Here is a 21,244-nt window from a genome sequence, read left to right on the forward strand (position 1 = left end):
CCCACAACTGCCCTCCCCTGCCAGCCCAGTCGCCCCCAACTGTCCTCCCCTGCCGGCCCGGTCACCCCCAACTGCCCTCCCCTGCCAGCCTGGTCACCCCCAACTGCCCTCCCATGCTGGCCCAGTCACCCCCAACTGTCCTCCCCTGCCAGCCCGGTCACCCCCAACTGCCCTTCCCTGCCAGCCTGGTCACCCCCAACTGCCCTCCCCTGCCAGCCTGATAGCGCACAACCCTCCCCTGCCAGGCATCTTGTGGTGGCCATCTTTGACCACATGGGGCGGCCATCTTTGACCACATGGGGGCAGCCATCTTGGGCGAGGGTGTGAGGGTCAATTTGCATATTAACTCTTTATCATATAGGAGGGTATCTAACGCCATGCAGATTTTAAGTGACAAAGTCTACTTGCAAATCCAGATCTTTCCACTAAATCACACAAGACCATGTCACTGGAAGCAGTAATAACACCTCCCATAGCTGTTCTTATAAGCCTTAAAATATACATGAAAATATTTGAGAAATAGTTGCTGTTATTAATATTATTACAGAGTAAAAATCAAACACTTACATAGTTTGGCCTTATATTCATTCTTCTTTATCCTTTCACAAAATTGGGGTTTTAACCATGCATGCCTCCATATTTATCAATCTCTCAAAAAATGAGTAATTCACACTCCTATTCTCAAAATCATCACTCTATCCAAATACTCCTCCTTTTCTAGAATCAACTTAAATGCCACATTCTTAGTGACACCTTCTCTGATTTTCTAATCAATCTCCATGCTCTTTCCTATGTTCCCCTACAGCATGTTACTGTGAAGTCTTTAGCATCTGTTTCTTTCTATTTTCTATTATTTACTGGTCTATTTCTCCCACCATATTTTACATTATTTAAGAGACTATTTCTTATTCATTCTTATATCCAGCTCAACCTCCCCCCTAAGTGTCTATCAAAGTTCCTTAGATATTATAAATATACAATGAATTGTACTCCCTGACATTGTACACCTAGCTCTGCTCTATGTTCCAATCTGTTGCTTATCACACCAAGCTAGGTTGCCTCCAGATCATCTGTCCACTGCTCAAAGACAAGAGGAAAGCTATAAAACTCTTCTAAATAAAATATGCATGAAAATTTCAACTTTTATAATGTTCAGTATGATATTCAATACTTTAAATGTGAACTCCTCTCCATAATTCAGTAATTTTTCTTGAAAAGATTAATGATTGTATCAGGTTTACCAATAGAACTTATTTCCTCATTTAATCTTTAAACCAAATTGTACATGCTCAAATCCTCTCACAATAAACACAATGTTCCAACTCAGATGTTGGCGGCAGAATGTGTTCACAAATGAACAACAACCCCTACTATCCTGGCAAGAATTAAAGGATTAGCTAAATACAGTAGACTCCTATATCTATTTTCACTGAGATAAGGAACAATTTGTATATATTAAAAAGCAAATGGCCCAGAAGGACATCTTAGGATTTTTTCACAACTATACTAGTCCCACTAAGTCAACTTAAATTGGGCTTTTCTCCACCATGTGCACAATTTTTCTATGATAAAGAAATACCAAGGTATGAGGTTTTCAAGAGAAAGAAGCTAAAAAAAAAAATCCTATTATACAAACTAGCCAAGACAAAATTATTTTGAATAAGATAGAGATTTATATGGGCCTGGTTTGACAAAAAAAGGATTGAGATACATAAACAAAATAGAAGTCTCTGCCATTAAAGAGCTTGGGTTGCCCTAGCTGGTTTGGCTCAGTGGATAGAGCATCAGCCTGCGAACTGAAGGGTCCCAGGTTTGGTTCCTGTCAGGGGCACATGCCCAGGTTGTGGGCTTGATCCCCAGTAGGGGGCGTGCAGGAGGCAGCTGATCAGTGGTTCTCTCTCATCATTGATGTTTCTATCTCTCTCTCCCTCTCTGAAATCAATAAAACTATATTTTTTTAAAAAATTTAAAAAGAGCTTGGGTTTTCTTTATGTGAGAAAAAATAAACACATGAAATAACTTGAGAATAATAATGAACATCATATCTTATAGGCAGTGATTCAAAATATTCTCTGCCTTCCCCTGCCGACCCAATCGCTATATCACAAATTATTATGACTACTTCCCTAAAGAAAAACCATGCAACATTATTTGGTCCTTAAGATTGAAATTGAAGGGAAGAAGAAGGAAATTATTTTTCATTTATCATGAATTGTATTCCACTTGCTTCTGAAAGGACCTGAGTAGCCCTGAAGAGTAAATCTGTGCCATTTATGGTTAAAACAAAATATATCCCCTCAAACAAGGTAGAAAAATAATTAAATTACCTGAGATGAGCAGATTACATTTGGACTAAAAATATGAAACTTCGCAGTCTCCTACCATTTTCTTACAACATAATGTAAAACTAATATCAATCATATATTTTGCTATGAATTTGGCATCATAAACACGCTGTGAAGACTGTATTAGAGATTTTCATTTTTAGGGTTTAGAGACTAAAAAAATAAATAAAATTCTAAGACATTTGTCCTGCTTTTATCTTTAGTCCCTCATCTTTTAATGACAAAGGATAACAATGGTAATGAATAAGGTCTTATATGTATTTTTCTTCTCCAGCTAATGATATGAACTATAAAAATAAAACTGTACCATTAGAGGAATAGCACGAATTCATTCAATTTATACCTACTAATCAATAAGTAATATCTTATAGAAACTGGTAAAACAGAACACTTCATAGTCACATAGATGCCTACAGTTTAAGATAACAGTTAACAAACACAAAAATATTCTCCATTTTTTCCTGTTAATTTTATTCTGATTGCACAGTGTATAAAAATAGTAAAAGATTTTTAAGATGTGTATGACAATTTAAACACCAAGAATAAATTCTAAAATTTATATTTCAAAAGTCAGAGTCCTATTTTATGTTGCTATAGACACATTATTTGTACTATTTTTTTCCTAGTTAATGAAAAACATTTCATATCTTCCATTTTAGGCAAATAGAATAGTAATTTACACTGGTAAAACTCCTATTAACATGTCACATAAAAATGCTAACTAAACTATGAAAATTATCTTGAGGTAAATAAACATAAATTCAAAATCACAAAACAGCCCGACTGATGTGGCTCAGTGGTTGAACACTGACCCATGCATTGAGAGGTCACCAGTTCACCAGTCAGGGGACACGTTGGGGTTGTGGGCTTGATCCCCAGCAAGGAGCATGCTGCAGGAGGCAGCAGACCAATGCTGATGTTTCTATCTCTCCCTCTCCCTATCTCTCTCTCTCTCTCTCTCTCCCTCTCAAATCAATAAAAACATATTTTTTTAAAAATCGCAAAATATATGAAGCAAGCCACTGTGATTAAGGGCCAGCAGAAGTACTAAACGTGATACTCAGGCCCACAAAGATGGTGGAATTACTTGCTACAGAGTAACTTTTAAAGAAACAAGATTCTATTCAATGAGCAGACCAATTTGAAAAGGAACCTAATATAATTTCTAGAAATGACATATAATAATTAAAATTAGAAATTTGGTGGATAGGTTAAATATCAGGGCAGATGAACCAGAGGTGAGAACCCATAGTTTGAACTAGAAGAGAGATCTGAAAATTTTCCTCAGATGCAAAATTAAGACATAAAAGAGATGTTAACAGAAAAGAAGGAAAGAGTAAAAATCCCATATAATGAATATAATATGCAAATTGACCATCACACCCTCACAAGATGGCTGTCTACGACCAGGCCAGCAGGGAGGGTGCAGTTGGGGGCAACCAGGCTGGCAGGGGGAGCAGTGAGGGGCAACTAGGCCAGCAAGGGGGGGGGGCAGTTGGGGCGACCAGGCTGCAGAGGGGGCATTAAAGGAGTGACCAGGCTGGCGGGTGGGGGGGGCAGTTAGGAGCAACCAGGCTGGCAGGGAGGGGGAAGTTGGGGGTGACCTGGCTGGCAGTGGGGGGCAGTTAGGGGCGATCAGGCCAGCATGCAGAGGCAGTGAGGGATATCAGGCCAGTGGAGGGGGGCAGTTAGGGGTGACCAGGCAGGCAGGCAGGTGAGCGATTAGGAGCCAGCAGTCCAGGATTGTGAGAGTGATGTCCGACTACCGGCAGTCAGACATCCCCCAAGGGGTCCCGGATTGGAGAGGGTGCAGGCTAGGCTGAGGGAACCCGCACCTCCCCGCCGTGCACAAATTTCGTGCACCAGGCCTCTAGTTTTTAATAAATAGAATAGCGTTCCAGAAGAAGAAAACAGAAAGAATAATCAAGAGGCAATATATAAAGAAAGAATGGTTAAAGAATTTTTTGAGCTTGAAGAAAATCGTAGATTCTCAGATTCAGGAAGCCCAACAAATCATGAGCATCTATATATATATAAAAGCCCAGCAACCAGAATGACAGAACGATCGGGACGACTGGTATGACCGGTGGCTATGATGCATACTGCAGCAGCCAACCAGCTTGATCTGAGCCCCGATCAGCCCCCCATGGCCAGCCTAGCCCCCGATTGGCCCCCAACACCCTGATCAGGGGAGGGGCCAGCCACCAACCACCTTAGGCCCCTCTCCCTGCCAGCCCAGACTGATGGGCCCCCATTGCACGGACCCCACCTATGCACGAATTGGTGCATCAGGCCTCTAGTAGAAAATAAAAAGAAAACCACCCTAAATGTTGTTGTGAAACTGGAAAACGCCAAAGGCAAAGAAAATATTTTAGAGGCCACAAGAGAGAAAAGACAGATAACTGATAAACAGATTGACAACTGATTTCTCAATAGCAACAATAAAACTCAGAAGACAAAGGAATATTAACTAAAAAGGAGCTAAAAGGAAATAACTATCAACCTGGAGTTGACATACATAGGAAAATGATCTTTAAAGTGTGGAAGCAAATAATGACATATTCAAACAAACAAAAGACTATCTTTAACTGAACATTCGAAAATTCTACAGAATGTACTTTAGAAAGAAGGAAACCTCAAAAAAATTAAGAAGAGAACTCCCATAAGATCCAGCAATTCCACTTCTGGGCATTTATTTAAATGAAATGAAAACACTACTCAAAAAGCTATGCATCCCCATGTTCATTGCAACATGATATACAATAGCCAAGACAAGGCAGTAACTTAAGTGTCCACTGATGGGTGAATAACTAAAGAAAATGTGGTACATATCCAATGGAATATTATTCAGCCACCAAAAAAAGGACATCTTGCCATTTGTGACAATATGAATGGCTCTTGAAGGCATTGTGCTAAGTGAAATAAGTCCAACAAATAACATCGTCTCACATATATGTTCAATCTAAAAAAAACAAAACAAATTCATAAATAGAAGACTGATGGTTGCCAAAGGCAGGGGTGGGAGGTGAGCAAAATGGGTAAAGAGGGTCAAAAGGTACAAATTTTCAGTTATAAAATAAGTCATGGGGATGTAATGTACAGCACGATGACTACTGTAAATTTTATTTATTTTTTCCTCACCCAAGGGTATTTTTCCATTGATTTTTAGAGAGAAAGTGGAAGAGAGAGGGAAAGACACAGAGAAATATTAATGTGAGAGAAACACATCGACTGCTTGTCTCCTGCATGTGCCCTGACCAGGGCCCGGGCAGGGGAGGAGCCTGCAACCAAGTACATGCCCTTGACCAGAATCGAACCCAGGACCCTTCGGTCCACAGGCAGACACTCCATCCACTGAGCCAAACCGGCTAGGGCTATTGTACATTTTAAAGTGGTTCAAAGAGTAGATCTAAAGAGTTCTCATCACAAGGAAAAATATTTTTAATTACTTGTGCTGATGGATGTTAGTCAGAGTTTTTGTGATCATTTCGTGGTGTATATACAAATATCTAATAATTATGTTGTATATGTTATATGTCAATTACATTTTAATTTTTTTAAAAACCTGGCTATTTCAAAATAGTGTGATACATGCTGTATAGAACACCCACAATCTTTGGTAGTAGAAGTGGCAGGTCAGGGTGACAGTAGTCAGGGAAGAGATTCTAAGGATATCTAACTGAAGTCTGAGAACTGGGTTACATGATACATTGAGAGTATGAAATTAGATAAACTGTAATACTTATTAAATATCTGAAATAGGCATCAAGGTTCTTGCGTGTCAAGTCAGGAGAAGGTCATGGGTAAGGACCATAAGTACTATGCAAAAGATCACATCTAGAAGTCCTATAAGTAGAAAGTGTAAGGATAAAGATGCCTTCTGTTCAGACAGCATGTACATGTCAAATTAGCAAGAAAAGCACTACGGGGTGATGGCTGTTTCTTCTGGCTACATCTTACATTGAGACAGAAAGGTTAGCAATTGACTTTTGCAGTTTTGGGATTAGCTCAGAAAGACATATGATGAAAGTAGGTGTAAATTTAACCTAGTAGAGAGAAGAATAAGCAGGAAAGCAACTAGAAGGCACAGTAATGAAGACTTGAACTGAGGTGGTTGCAATAAGAATGGAGAGAATCTGAGACACAGTTTAAAATGTGACAATAAAATTGGGGAATAGCCGAAACCGGTTTGGCTCAGTGGATAGAGCGTCGGCCTGCGGATTGAAAGGTCCCAGGTTCGATTCCGGTCAAGGGCATGTACCTTGGTTGCGGGCACATCCCCAGTGGGAGGTGTGCAGGAGGCAGCTGATCGATGTTTCTCTCTCATCGATGTTTCTAACTCTCTATCCCTCTCCCTTCCTCTCTGTAAAATATCAATAAAATACATTTTTTAAAAAATTGGGGAATAATTGAACAGAGGTGGGGATGGAAAATAATGAGATGACTATGAATTTTTAGAAATTCTAAAAAAGTGCCATTTGATGAAGAAAGAGGCAGAATCTTCATTTGGGTGTACTGAAATGAAAAGTGATCATGGTCCCTATATTATCTTGGAAATATGGGTTTGAGCTCCAGTAAGAGTATGAGGCTGGAGCTGTATATCTATCACCATAAAAAAAGAGAAAAGGTCATTAAATTGCTTTCACTAAGCCATCTTTCAGTCTAAAACAGATGTACATTGTATGTTAGGTTTAATAGTCCATTTTTGTGGCCTATGAAAATTTTCCATTTTGAGAATATGAAAGCAACTTAGATGAAGCATCTGCCACCTCATTATTAAGATTAATTCAGCTGATCTGGCTGGTTGGGTGAGCTCTGTCTGTGTCATCGGTCAAAACTGAATTTGTCAAATATTTTATCTGAAGGCAAATTCACTGAATCCACCTTAACATTTTAGTAGATAGGATTTGTCTTTCATAATAGTACTTTAAAAGAATGTCCAACTTGTTCATCCTAATTCCCTGCTACTGTTGCCAGAGGCAAAGAAAGGAAGAGGACGAGGCCTAAAGTCTTCAAATTCTCCACTAATAAAGAATACATACATTGCAATTATATTCTTAAATATGAAAAATCCTTCTCTGTCCACTCAATAGCAGCAAGGACTTGGAGCAAAAGCAAATTGAACATTCTTTTAAATATTAGAAAGAACATGAACAATGATCAACTAACTAAAAACAAACAAATTTAAGGAATTGCCATTTGGTGAAATGGACTGCTTCTGCTACTTCTCTTCCCTCACAGTTACATATGAATTCCTCTTAAAGCTACATCTTCATGAAAGAGAACTATTCTACCAGACTGAAGAGGCTCACTCTTCTGTCTAGGGCAGTGGTTGGCAAACTGCGGCTCGCGAGCCACATGCGGCTCTTTGGCCCCTTGAGTGTGGCTCTTCCACAAAATACCACGGCCTGGGCGAGTCTATTTTGAAGAAATGGCGTTAGAAGAAGTTGAAGTTTAAAAAATTTGGCTCTCAAAAAAAATTTCAATCGTACTGTTGATATTTGGCTCTGTTGACTGATGAGTTTGCCGACCACTGGTCTAGGGCATATAATAGCTCCAATTGCCTTGTTGATCTTAAGGAAATAGTATCTTTGGGTGAAAATCAAGGAAGGAAAGACTTTATGCAGTTTGATGTGCTGAAAGGTTGCAAAAATAGAAACCTGGAATAAGTGTTTGTATAAAGAACTGGTATTTCCATGCTTGTGCTTGAAAGAAAACTGTGTTATCTCTGAATGCGACAGAAGCCATTTTTTTTTTCAGACTACCAGCACTTCGAAATTACTGTTTCTTCTTAAGTATCACTCTATTCTTATAATTGTGATTTTCCTCTTCATATTTCAGATTATAAAAATGATCATGAGTTGTAGATCATTATTTCAAGTAATAAACACATTTAATAATTCTACAATTGAAATAGCTACTGACAGCTGAACACTATCAAATATATATTATATAGGACTTATATATCTTGAACAGAAATGCTATTGTGTATATTCTCCCCCAAATACTAAAATTTATATCTTTAAGATCTCAGGAAATTTTTATTTCTATTTGAGTATTAAAGATTTCTAATTCATTTCCCATTTTCATTTTTATTGCAGCATTTGTTCATTGAGTGAAACAATTTCTGTAGTGGTTATGTATACTCCCTAAATAAACCATTTGAAGTCAAACACTGTAAAAATGGGAGTAATATAAAATGAATAGTTCATGGTCCCCAAGAATAATGAATTATTAAATCTACAGAGAAAAGTCAGTTTTTAGATTCTCATTTTTTTAAAAATATATTTTATTGATTTCTTACAGAGAGGAAGGGAGAGGGAGAGAGAGTTAGAAATATCGATGAGAGAGAAACATCGATCAGCTGCCTCCTGCACACCCCCTACTGGGGATGTGCACGCAACCAAGGTACATGCCCTTGACCGGAATAGAACCTGGGAACCTTCAGTCTGCAGGCCGACACTCTATCCACTGAGCCAAACCAGTTAGGGCTAGATTCTTATTTTTTAAAAACAAATTTTGAGCAAATAATAATGCATTAGTATACTGAATACACAAGTCATGTGTATTCAAAGAACTTCCACACAAAATAGCTAATCTAATCTTGCTTACTACTATAGAAATCTTGCCATTTAACTGTTAAGTGTTCAATCTGGGAGCCAGTGGAGTTTTGAAGTCACACAGTTCTGTATACCATTTTAGCCATTTATTAGTTTAATGTCCAAATAAAAATATTAATGGCCACAGTGTTTGAACAGGTTCAAGCCTCGGACTAATGAGAGGGCACAGTCCTCTCATTGCCACGTGCAAGTCCCAGCTTGGAGGGCAGAGCCCTCCCAGCACAATTATAGCCAACAGCTGCAGTTGTAAGCTTGAACCTATGGTCCAAACACGTGGCCCCACGTGCCTGAGTGATGTGGGCTTGATAGAGTTCAGGTGTAAGTAATTGAGTAGATTCGAAACCCACGAGAACGTTGTAACCACGCCCTTACTTTGCCTCGTGGAATATGGCTATAAAATAAAGAGACGGCTTACAAGCTGTGGCGCTGTCCCTAGCTATCCATCAGAGAGGACTGCGTCCCACCCAGACCCAGCTTTCATTCTCTTGTCTGTCTTTTCTCAATCCTTCACCGCCCCCACTCAGGTTCACCCTTGGCTGTGCTGGCACGGCACAATTAGTTGTACAACTTTGGACAAGTTGTCAAATTTTTCTGATCCTTGAATCCCGTATCTATTACAATTTGTGAGAAAATTAAATACAACTACACACACAAAGTATTTGGCACTTTGCCTGCCTCAATCAGAAGTATCAGCTGCTATTGTTATATTAAATGAGCCACAACAAACGTAACACACTCCAGAATTCCCCAAATCAAAATTATATAAGTAGTCTTTAGTTTTAAATATGTTTAGAAGAAATACTTCCAGAAATTTACCTAAGAAAATTATTCAACAGAAGACTAATAGCATAATTATGCACAAAGATTATATTATGTATAGCCTTTTAGATGGAAAATTAGGCAACAAAAAAAATAATTTGGAAATCTATACAGCGATATGGAAATTGTGTATCATATATTCAATATTAAGTGAAAAGACAAAATATAATTAGTACATTATGATTGCAACTATAAAATTTATGATAAAGACATTTACATTTTAATACTTTATCAATGATTTATTAATACTGGCTGATTTTCCTAAATATGGTAACACAAACTTTTAAAACTTATACCTACTGGCAAAATACTGCAAAAAAAAACCTAATTTTTCCAATAATAGAGGCATAACTGAATTGCAGAATACTCAAAAAAAGAACAGTACTATTCCTATAGCCCACCTTCACTTTTTGGAACCCTTTCTTGTAAGAGTTAAAATCTCTCTTTGATTTTCCATTCTGAGTTTCTCTCTAATTTAAGTTTCCTAATTATAAGAGACTAGAGGCCCGGTGCACAAAATTCGTGAATGAGGAGGGTCCCTAGGCCTGGCCGGAGATCAGGGCCGATCTGTGGGGCAACTGGCAGGCAGGGCAATCGGGGGGCCCCCACTGGCACCTGCTTTGGCTGGTGGCCTGGTGTTGCCCGTTCGACAGCCCCAACCGGGGGCACCTCCTATGTTGAGCGTCTGCCCTCTGGTGGTCAGTGCACATCATAGCGACCGGTCATTCCACAGGTTGTTCCCCTGGTCGCTCGATTTGCATATTACTGAATGAATAAATGAATGAATAACCTTTGGGGTACTTCTCTGGTCTTTCTTACAGGTTTACTGTCCTTGATTCAGAGAAATAACAGTGAGTCAGACAAGTCCCAAATGGTCTATGTTCTCTCATTGCCATGACTTTGCACATGATAGTCTCTCTGTTAGAATGATTTTCAGCTCCCTCCTCCTCTTGGCTAATTCCTATTTAGTCTTCTAAATTCAATTTTAAGTATCACCTTCCAGGATCCAACAGCCTACATTGGCACATCTCCCTCAGTGTCCCCATAAAATCCTCTGCATGGCTGTGTACTCTTATCAGTATGCATATAGAGGCAGTAAGATAAGCTTCAGAGTCAGACACATCTGAATTCAAATAATAATTCTAACACTGTGTGACCTTGGATGCTGCTAAACATTAAGTTCTTGATCTTAAAACAGAAAATGACAGCATTTTGCTTAGAATATCACTTCATACGTAACAGATTTAATAATAACTTTTATTATACTTGCATTGTACTGTACTTGCAGGTTAACCTCTCTGACTTTTCCTCTAAACCACACACTTCTTGAGGAAAGGAACAAGTATTTTATTTCTGTGTAAGCGACATGGTAGGCACTTAATAATTTTTTGATAACTAAATAAATATTGCTACCATTATAGTAAAATTAATTTGCCACTTGAAATACTTTCTGTAATGAGATGGAAAACAAGTGACTAAAGAAAATAAACTCCATTAATGTCAGTTTCAAAAACGGAAACGGTCTTTATTCACATTGGTTTTAGGATTTACTGTTAATTATACATGTTACAAAATAGCAAATGATTTAATATCTTACTTCAACGCAACTGATCACATCTGCCTCAGAAACTGAATATCTATAATTTTTTCACGGTATATATTCACACAAAATTACCAAGTCACACATAAGGCTATCTTTATTTAAACGACCACTTAGAAAAGTTATAGTAAAATAAACAACTTTTTAAAACTGAGGAAATTTTTAAACATAGCAAAACTTAATTAAAATCTTTTATGCTCCTTATGGAAATGAGAAGAAATTGTTTCATGGTCTGGTAATTTTGACTTATGTAAGAATATAAAAATAGCTCTCTTTCCGGACCTGGTGGAGCAGAAGGCGCCATCATGGGAGTCCACATCCGCCACAACAAAGACCGAAAGGTTCGGCGCAAGGAGCCCAAGAGCCAGGACATCTACCTAAGGCTGTTTGTTGGTCAAGCTATACAGGTTTCTGGCCAGAAGAACCACCTCCACTTTCATCCAAGTGGTGCTGAAGAGGTTGTTCATGAGTGGCACCAACCGGTCACCTGGGTCCCTTTCCCGGAAGATCCGCAAGATGAAGCCTCCTGGCCGGGAGGGCAAAGCCGCCGTGGTTGTGGGGACTATAACTGATGACGTGAGAATCCAGGAGGTGCCCAAACTGAAGGTGTGTGCCCTTCGTGTGAGCAGCCGTGCCCGGAGCCGCATCCTCAAGGCTGGGGGCAAGATTCTCACCTTCCACCAGCTGGCCCTGGACTCCCCCACGGGCTGTGGCACTGTCTTGCTTTCTGGTCCTCGCAAGGGCCGCGAGGTGTGCAGGCATTTCGGCAAGGCCCCAGGAGCCCCCCACCCACACCAAACCCACACCAAACCCTACGTGCGATCCAAGGGCTGGAAGTTCAAGCGTGCAAGAGTCCGCCGGGCCAGCCGCGGCTACAAAACAACGCTAAATCCTATCATATTATTAAAAAGGTTTTGGGCCCTAACCGGCTCAGTGGATAGAGCGTCGGCCTGTGGACTGAAAGGTCACAGGTTCGATTCCGGTCAAGGGCATGTACCTTGGTTGCAGGCACATCCCCAGTAGGGGGCGTGCAGGAGGCAGCTGATCGATGTTTCTCTCTCATTGATGTTTCTTTTTTTTTTTTTAAATATATTTTATTGATTTTTTTACAGAGAGGAAGGGAGAGAGAGAGAGTTAGAAACATCGATGAGAGAGGAACATCGATCAGCTGCCTCCTGCACACTCCCCACTGGGGATGTGCCCACAACCAAGGCACATGCCCCTGACCGGAATCGAACCCGGGACCCTTGAGTCCGCAGGCCGACACTCTATCCACTGAGCCAAACCGGTCAGGGCTCTCATTGATGTTTCTAACTCTCTATCCCTCTCCCTTCCTCTCTGTAAAAAATCAATAAAATATATTTTAAATAAATAAATAAATAAAAATAAAAAGGTTTTGGATGCTGAAAAAAATAAAAAAAGAATATAAAAATGTACTAGTTTAATTAGTTGGCTTGAGTAAGAGTACTGGTAAGGCCTCTTTCTGAGAGAGTGTTTTCATTTTATATTTGATCTCTAATATATTTTAATCTTCACATTATTTTTACAAATCTGCACTAGAAGCTGATATAATACTTGTCCTTTTCCTTCCTCCTCTCCTTGATAGTCAAGTATAGTTTTACTTTAGTATTACATGTTGAACATAAACTGAATATTTTAACATATAAAATGGAATTCTGACTCTGAAGTACAACCTTTACTTTGAGCCATTTTTAAATTCATCATTCGAAGGAATAAGAACTTTACAATGATAATGATTCCAAACTATGTTATAGAATATGAACCCAATGGTGGGAAACTGTATACCATGACACTTGTAGAATACAAATGATCATTGCTTTGTGTTAATTTATATAACCCACTGATATTATAACCAGTATGTATTTTACTGGCTTCTAAAAAATCTCATACTGGATACATGACATTAATACAGACTCCAAACTGAGCAAAAATATTTCTCCTCTTTTTATTTAACTTTTAAAAATGAAAAAGGATTTCTTTCCCAAAGAGACACTATGTTGAGTAGATGGCTACTACATTAGGAGTTAAAACTATAGAAAACAAGTGCCCTTGACTACTTCAATAATTAATGTTGAAATTGAAAAATCAAAATCTATTACAGAGTTAGTAAAGTACAAAATGGAAAAAAATATCTCCAGACAAACTCATTTGTAGTAAAAGCATAAAAATATAGACCAGAAGGATACAGTCTCAGAATTTCCAGATTATCTCTGGGAAGAAAGAAAAAGGAATAGGTTCAGAGAAGAGAATAACAATAAAGTCTTCAATTCCATATGAAATTTTTATTTCCTTAAAATAATCTTAAACAATTATGATAATTTGTTAAAACTGCATGGTGGGTATATGGGTTTTGCTTTATTATTTTCCAAAGGTTTACATTATTTCATAATACCAATAATCTTTTTAATATGTAGTATTTCATTTTTTATTGATTTCAGAGAGGGAGAGAGAGAGAGATAGAAACATCAATGATGAAAGAGAATCATTGATTGGCTGCCTCCCTCCTTCACGCCCCATACTGGGGGATTAAGCCCGCAACCCAACCCAGGCATGTGCCCTAACAGGGAATTGAACCCTGACCTCCTGGTTCATAGGTTGATGCTCAACCACTGAGCTACGCCAGCTGGGCTTTATTATTTATTTGTTTGATTGAGAGAGAGAAAGAGAGAGAGAGAGAGAGAGAGAGAGAGAGAGAGAGAGAGAGAAACATCAATCTGTTGTTCCACTTATTTATGCATTCATTAGTTGATTCTTGTATGTGTCCTGACCAGGGATCAAATTCACAACCTTGGCGTACTGGGAAGTTTTTTTTGTTTGTTTGTTTTTTTAAAGTATATTTTATTGAGTTTTTACAGAGAGGAAGGGAGAGGGATAGAGAGTTAGAAACATCAATGAGAGAGAAGCATCGATCAGCTGCCTCCTGCACACTCCCTACTGGGGATGTGCCCGCAACCCAGGTACATGCCCTTGACTGGAATCGAACCTGGGACCCTTGAGTCTGCAGGCCGACGCTCTATCCACTGAGCCAAACCGGTTAGGGCAGTTTTTTCTTATATATATCTGCTTAGAGGGTAAACTAGCAAAACCTTATTGGAGGACATTTTAAAACTATGATCAAATGTCTCATAGCTACCCTGGCCAGGTGGCTCCATTGGGTTGGAGCTTCTTCCAGTACACCAAAAGGCAGGTTATGGGTTCGATCCCAGATCAGGGCACGTAAGGAAGGCAACCAATCCATGTTTCCCTCTCTCTCTCTCTCTCCCCCTCAAAAAATTTTTTAAATTTGTCTCAGAGTCGAGCCTCATCTTTCTCCCCCACTGCAGTGGTTCTTCTCGAATAAAGTCTTTCTTAACATCTTTAAAAGATATGTCAATATCTTTTAACATAGTCCAACACTAGAAACATATTCTTAAGAAAAATCAGTTCTGGCTGGTGTCGCTCAGTTGCTTGAAGCATTGTCCCATACACCAAAAGGTGGCAGGTTTGATTCCCAGTTAGGGCGCATACCCAGGTTGCGGTTGGCGGACTGAACTCAATTTTGGACAGTTTAATTTGAGAAGCATTTTAGACATTTAGGTAGACTGTTCCATTATCTGTCAAAGCAGGGATGGAGATAAAATCGGAGGACATTAGCATAACTACAATTACCAAAGCTAAAGGAGTCAAGTCAGCCAGGCTTGAAAGGCCAAGGCCCAATAATAAAAGAAAAGGCAATGTATTAAAAACTCAGAGAATAGGTGGGAGCCTGAGAGGAAGGAGAACCTGAAAAGTACAGTTAACACTGAATGGTTGGTATTTATTTTCTTCTTTTTTTGCTAATGTCGTTTTCTTCTTATAATGAACATCTCTCTCTATATAAAAGCCTAATATGCAAAGTGTCCTCTCAGGAGTTCGACCAGGAGACCGGGAGTTTAATCGCTCGCTATGATGTGCACTGACCACCAGGGGGCAGCATGGAACGAAGGAAGGCCCTGGCCCGTAGCTGGCAGCTGGGAAAGGGAGGCACCAGCTGGAAGCTGCTAGGGACCCTACCCGTGCACGCTTTCGTGCACTGGGCCTCTAGTTACTTTAGAATAAGAAAAAATATGTAGTTTTAAATGATTACTATAACTCCCATCCATGTATTTTTCAACTTTGTGAGACAAAGTTTAATGATTTTCTGACCTATCTCAGTCATTATGATGCACACTAGAGGCCCGGTGCACAAAATTCGTGCACTTGCAAGGGGGGGGGGCGGGGTGTCCCTCAGCCCAGCCTGCGCCCTCTCGCAGTCTGGGAGCCCTTGGGGGATGTCCGACTGACAGGTTAGGCCCGCTCCCCGGCAGGCAGACATCCTTAGCACTGCTGCGGAGGTTGGAGAGGCTCCCACCACCGCCACTGGGCCCGCCAGCCTTGGGCCCACCAGCCTTCTGGCAGAGCAGCATTCCCCCTCTGGGAGCGCACTGACCACCAGGGGGCAGCTCCTGCGTTGAGCGTCTGCCCCCTGGTGGTCAGTGTGCATCATAGCGACTGGTCATTCCACCGTTCAGTCGATTTGCATATCAGCCTTCTATTATATAGGTTAATTCAATATGACTGAATTATTAGTGTCTCTAATCAATGATTTTATTTTCCAAGCCCTTTTTAAAATACACACCCCTCATTACTACTGTAAGCCATCTGGAACTACTTAACTTTGCCAGCATGGTAATTTTCAACTAGTGGCTGGGATATCTATCTTCCCCCGCCTTGAGAAATCCACGCAGACAAATGCATAACTGAGGAAATACTGCTCTAAAAACGTAGTGACATGTACCTCTAGTAACAACTTAAGAGTGTTTCTTCCGGGATGGAATTAATAGATTTATCCTCAGTATAATACAAAGAAATAAAATGCACAGTATTGACCCATGTAACCTATACAAGTAGCCTCATATTCACATCCACTGTAAGACCAATTATAAAATTTTTATTTGCAAATTACTTCAAAGCTATAAAATATCTCACTTTTTCCTTTTTAAATATATTTTTATTGATTTCAGAGAGGGAGAGGGAGAAAGAGATAGAAACGTCAATGATGACAGAGAATCACTGATCAGTGGCTTCCTGCACGCCCCACACTTGGGAATCAAGCCCCCAATCTAGGCATTTTCCCTGATCTCCTGGCTCATTGGCAGACGCTCAACCACTGCGCCATGTGGGCTTGGGTGTCACTACCTTCTTTTAAAAGAGAATCTCTCACTGACCTCAGAAATCCTAATATCATGTCATTAGAAAATACTTCATTATTTCAAAACGTTACATGTTGTTATCTAGTAGAAGAATATCTAAGTACATATTTGCCATTTTTAAGACTAAAGGCAAAAACATTATCCCAAATACTGCTCTGAAAAACTCTTATGTTGCTAATTATAACTGTTTTGTCCATTTAAACCTTGATCCTTTATTTACCTAAGTAACTGTTTATCTCAAGCTAGTCCTGGGCTTTGAATTTACCAAAATGATGAATGATAAATATATCTGCTGTTCTTATTCTAAAAATCTGTTGAGAAGCAAAATGTTGAAAAAAACTTTTACTTTGTTTTTTAAAAGCAAATTTTCAACTAGTGTATACGAAAAACAGTATTGAGAAGATAAGCACCTTTATTTTTTTCTTCAGAGAACCTCAGTGTATTTAGCAGCTACATATTGTATACTTCTAAAATACTGACAGAAAAAAACACACTAGAGATTTATGAAACTGGCATTAAACACTGTTAATTTCTTCTTACACTAATCCCAACTATCAAATTGGTGAATATATAGTTCAGGTAACCTCACTTAAGAACTTAAGCATGCATTTGACAAGCATGATAATTTTTAAAGAATATTAAGAATTCCCAAAATAAACAGAGTAGGTGGGTATTTGAGAAAATACTTAGAAAAACAATCTTCACCTTCCCCAAATAGGCAATTCCAACATATTCCAAATCAGAGTTATTTAAGAATATTTCTTAGGAAATTTGAGAACCCAACATTGCAAATAGGTCAGGGAGTTTTTCCATTTATTTGTTGTTCCACTTATTTATGCATTCATCAGTTGATTCTTGTATGTGCCCTGACCAGGGATCAAACCCACAACCTTGGCATATTGGGAAGTTTTGTATTGAGAACTGTTGCAATTATTTGTACATAATCTGTCATTTTTTAATCTGAATCCATAGTTTTCTCATATGTAAAATAAAGTGCTTGGGCAGAAAATGATCTACCCCTACCATGTCTTCCAATATTGATTTTTGTAACTAAGTGATATGATTTCCTTTTATAAATAAAATAAAAACAAAGCATTAAAAGTATATCTAGCCGAGACCGGTTTGGCTCAGAGGATAGAGGGTCGGCCTGAGGACTGAAGGGTCCCGGGTTCGATTCCGGTCAAGGGCATGTACCTTGGTTGCGGGCACATCCCGAGTGGGAGGTGTGCAGGAGGCAGCTGATCGATGTTTCTCTCTCATCGATGTTTCTAGATCTCTATCCCTCTCCCTTCCTCTCTGTAAAATATCAATAAAATAATATTTTTTTAAAAAAAGTATATCTAAGTTCTGTGTGGTTCTTTTTTAGGTTTTGGTTTATCTGTTAAAAATCTTGAAGTTAGTTTACATAAACAAACCAGCCATTTTATATATGAATAAAAATAGGTAATGGCCTCTGCACAAAACACAGTATAAATGATGAAATTTGACTTAAAGCAAAATAATATCTTCCAACTTTAATTTTGGTAGTATTACTTCAAATTCACTATTCTTCATTACAATAGCCATTGGATCATTTGAATACTTTTTCTAGTTTACACATTTATCGAAGCTAATCTCACTGCCCTTCGATATGGAAAAACACACATCTACTTGTCATCATCTTTATACAGATTTCATTCTTTTTTAAAAAATACATTTTTATTGATTTTCAGAGAGGAAGGGATAGGGAAAGAGAGACAGAAACATCAATGATGAGAGAGAATCATTGATCGGCCCTTGATGGGAATCGAACCCAACCTGGGACCCTTCAAAGACCCAGGTCGACACTCTATCCACTGAGCCAACAGGTCTAGAGCAGATTTCATTCTTTTAAAAGCCTTGAATGACAAATGTTTCTAGTTATTCTGAACTAATGACTCTCTTTTTAATGGAACTTCTCTAATGTTTCTCTCTTTAAATTCTGCAACAGCATTTGTAAAAACTGTCCAAATAGAATCAGTCTGATTCTGAGGTAAATTCTTCCACTTTATTAAACATTTTCATTTTGTTTTTAAAAAGAAGTTTTAAGTGTTTTTATATAGTGTTAAAAAATGACATTTCGGAAGCCCTTTCAACGGCAAATTACAAACACTAGGAAGACTCTAAAATGTTAATACTGTTTTGTAATTCCACATGGGTAGCGGTATTACATGCCATTTTTTTTTTTAATTCGCCAAGCAACATTATTACTTTGGTAATCGGAGAGTATTTCAAAATTTAAATTTAAATCACTTATAAAGTGTGGAACATCAACACAGTCCATTTCTACAGCAATATGTTAAATGTTTCTTACCTATTGATAAGCTTAAGCTTTAACAGGAAAATTTTGATCAGCTATCTGATAGGTTGAATGAAGACTAAACATTTACTTTCCAGGCCCTTCTCTTAATTCAGGCCTTTGAGAGGATCCAAGAAGTGAGTGTGAATTTCACTGCAGTGAATCTTGCAGTAGAAAACTTTTGGGGGACCAAAGTTTATCCTTTCCTTACAACAATCAGCAGAATGACAAAAGATTCCCAGGCTTACCAATGTTTCCAGAAACTTGTTAGTATTCTCCTGTCATTATTTCAGAACAATTCCATTTAGAAAGAGACACGATTGTAAACCGTTTCTATTTCAAGCTCATAAAAACCAGAACCGGGATGAAAGGCAAAGCCTTGACCTTTCTATTTTCGACTTTCCTCTGTGTAGCTAAGCCATCTGCTTTCTCTCCCCGACCCCATCTACTTAATGGACTGAAAATACTGCTTCTAATTGCAATTTTATCAAACCAGCCTGACTTTTCCACTTTAACGAATTGGGGCTTTTTCAGGTGTCTTTCACCAGAAGGCTCGCTCGTAAAATTTTGCTTATCCTTACTTCCCAATTCCATCCCCTTCCCTCAATCATGAGTTATCAAATATCTTTAAACTAGGATACTAGACTCCAGTGTATTAAGGCATCTAAAGAGCTCTTCACTTCCAACGTTGAGCGCCTGACGGAAAAACCGACTCGCATCTCTCTCCTGTGGCTGCGGGCCGGTATCATCCCTGTTGGTGCGGTTACGCAGGAGGCACCTCTCATCAGCCTAGAACCGAGTCGCGCGTCTCCGCCGCCAAACAAGGCACTCAGACCGAAAAAAAAAAAGAAAAAAAAGACAAACCCGGGCGGGAGAAAAGCGCCAGGAGGAAGGGACCTGGGAAGAGGGAACTCTCAGGACCTTCGAGGCACGAAGGGGAAAGGGTTTGTGAAGTGGACCAAGAAGTGGGAGGTCGAGGTGAACGGGGAGGAAGGGGCCTGGACGGCGGGAGGGCGCGGGGGCCGAGGCGGGCGTGGGCAGCTCGCAGCCGACCGCCGGAGTCGGAGCAGTGGGGGCGCTTTCAGCGACGCCAAGGCGCGGGGGTGGGGGATGAAGAGCGGAAAGAGAGCAGTTTGAGGGGCGACGCGGCAGGGATAGCGGGCCCACCCCCAGCCCAGCCCCGCTACTTAACTATTTGTAGAGCTGCTGCAGGCACAGGTCCAGGCTTTCGCCCTCCACCTCCTCCCGGGTGATGCGCTCCGACAGCGGCCGCGGGAGCGGGGGCAGCGGCGGCAGCTGGGGCTGCGGTGGCGGCGGCGGCACGGCCGACTGCCCCGGGGTTGCCGCTGCCTCCTCCTCGCCCTCCGCCGCCGCCACCGCCTCGTCCTCCACCGCCTCGTCCTCGGGCTCGGGGTCTTGGTCCTGCTCTTGCTCCCCCTCCTCCGACGCGGCTACCGCGGCCGCCTCCTCCCCGGGCTCCTCACTCGAAGCCTCGGCCGCCTCAGCCGCTACCAGTTCGGACTCGGACTCGGGCTCGGGCTCGGGCTCGGGCTCCGACTCGAGTTCGGGTTCGGGTTCCGGCTCCGGCTCACCGCCGCCGCAGGGTCCGCGAAACTCGCCCAGGAACAGCTCCAGGAAGCGCCGGTAAGTTTTCTCCTCAGGACTGCAGCCGGCCATCGCTGCTCTAGCCCCGGCGCCGACCGGGAAGTGGGTGGGGGGGAAGCCCAGGAAGGGGAGGGGGCTGCTCTTGAGCCTCGGCTCCCACAAGGGCGGCTGACGGCCGCACCGGCACGAGCGATCAGCACTAGGTTGCCTGGAGAGGGCTCCCGCAGGCGTGCGCGCCGCCGAGTGCCGACGTGCGCGGCGCGGGGGCGGAGCGCGCCGCTCCTTGGATCTGGAGGGAAAGTTGGTTGCGGGCACGCGCTCAGGGTCCAGCGGAGGCCCATCCTCTAGCCCTACAGAGAGCTCAGCCCACGCTGCCTGGAGACTGTCGCCATGGCAACCGGCTCTAATTAATTTCAGGGTCCTTCCCGTCGAGTTCCCGAAGTTGAAAGGACACTTGACTTGCCCTCTCTCCAACTCTGAATATCTTTATTGTATGGATACCCTAGCCTAAAGTGGATAAAATGAACTAAGGCATCTCCAAGTCTGTTGGTTCCCACTTTGATTGGATTTACCTCAAGTTTTCCTTATCTGTTCCTGCCTTGCCTTAGCGTCTTTATCTGTTGAAAGATGCTACCTTGTGAATACTTTGTTGATGACATTACTTATTATATAGGATAGGTTTTCATCCCTTTAATCCTTTCAATAAT

General features: G+C 40.7%; 2 protein-coding genes across 3 annotated transcripts in view; one reads left to right on the top strand and one right to left on the bottom strand.

The window, feature by feature from the left end:
* PPM1E (protein phosphatase, Mg2+/Mn2+ dependent 1E) overlaps positions 1–20,740 on the bottom strand; it is a 114,179-nt gene extending 93,439 nt beyond the window's left edge. For both annotated transcript variants that reach the window (XM_080679843.1, XM_080679844.1), the window contains exon 1: positions 20,125–20,740. In XM_080679843.1, coding sequence (XP_080535969.1) covers positions 20,125–20,609 — 485 coding nt within the window. In that variant the 5' untranslated portion in view covers positions 20,610–20,740. The remainder of the gene's footprint in view (positions 1–20,124) is intronic.
* Positions 11,690–20,069, top strand: LOC308254211 (uncharacterized protein; the record flags this gene model as incomplete). Its single annotated transcript, XM_080680140.1, is given in 3 exon segments — positions 11,690–11,763; positions 11,765–12,317; positions 19,569–20,069. Coding segments are annotated over 3 exon segments (1,128 nt in total).
* Positions 20,741–21,244: the final 504 nt, after the last annotated feature.

This window comes from Plecotus auritus, assembly GCF_963455305.1.
Source record: "Plecotus auritus genome assembly, chromosome: 7".
NCBI classification, from domain to species: Eukaryota; Metazoa; Chordata; class Mammalia; order Chiroptera; family Vespertilionidae; genus Plecotus; species Plecotus auritus.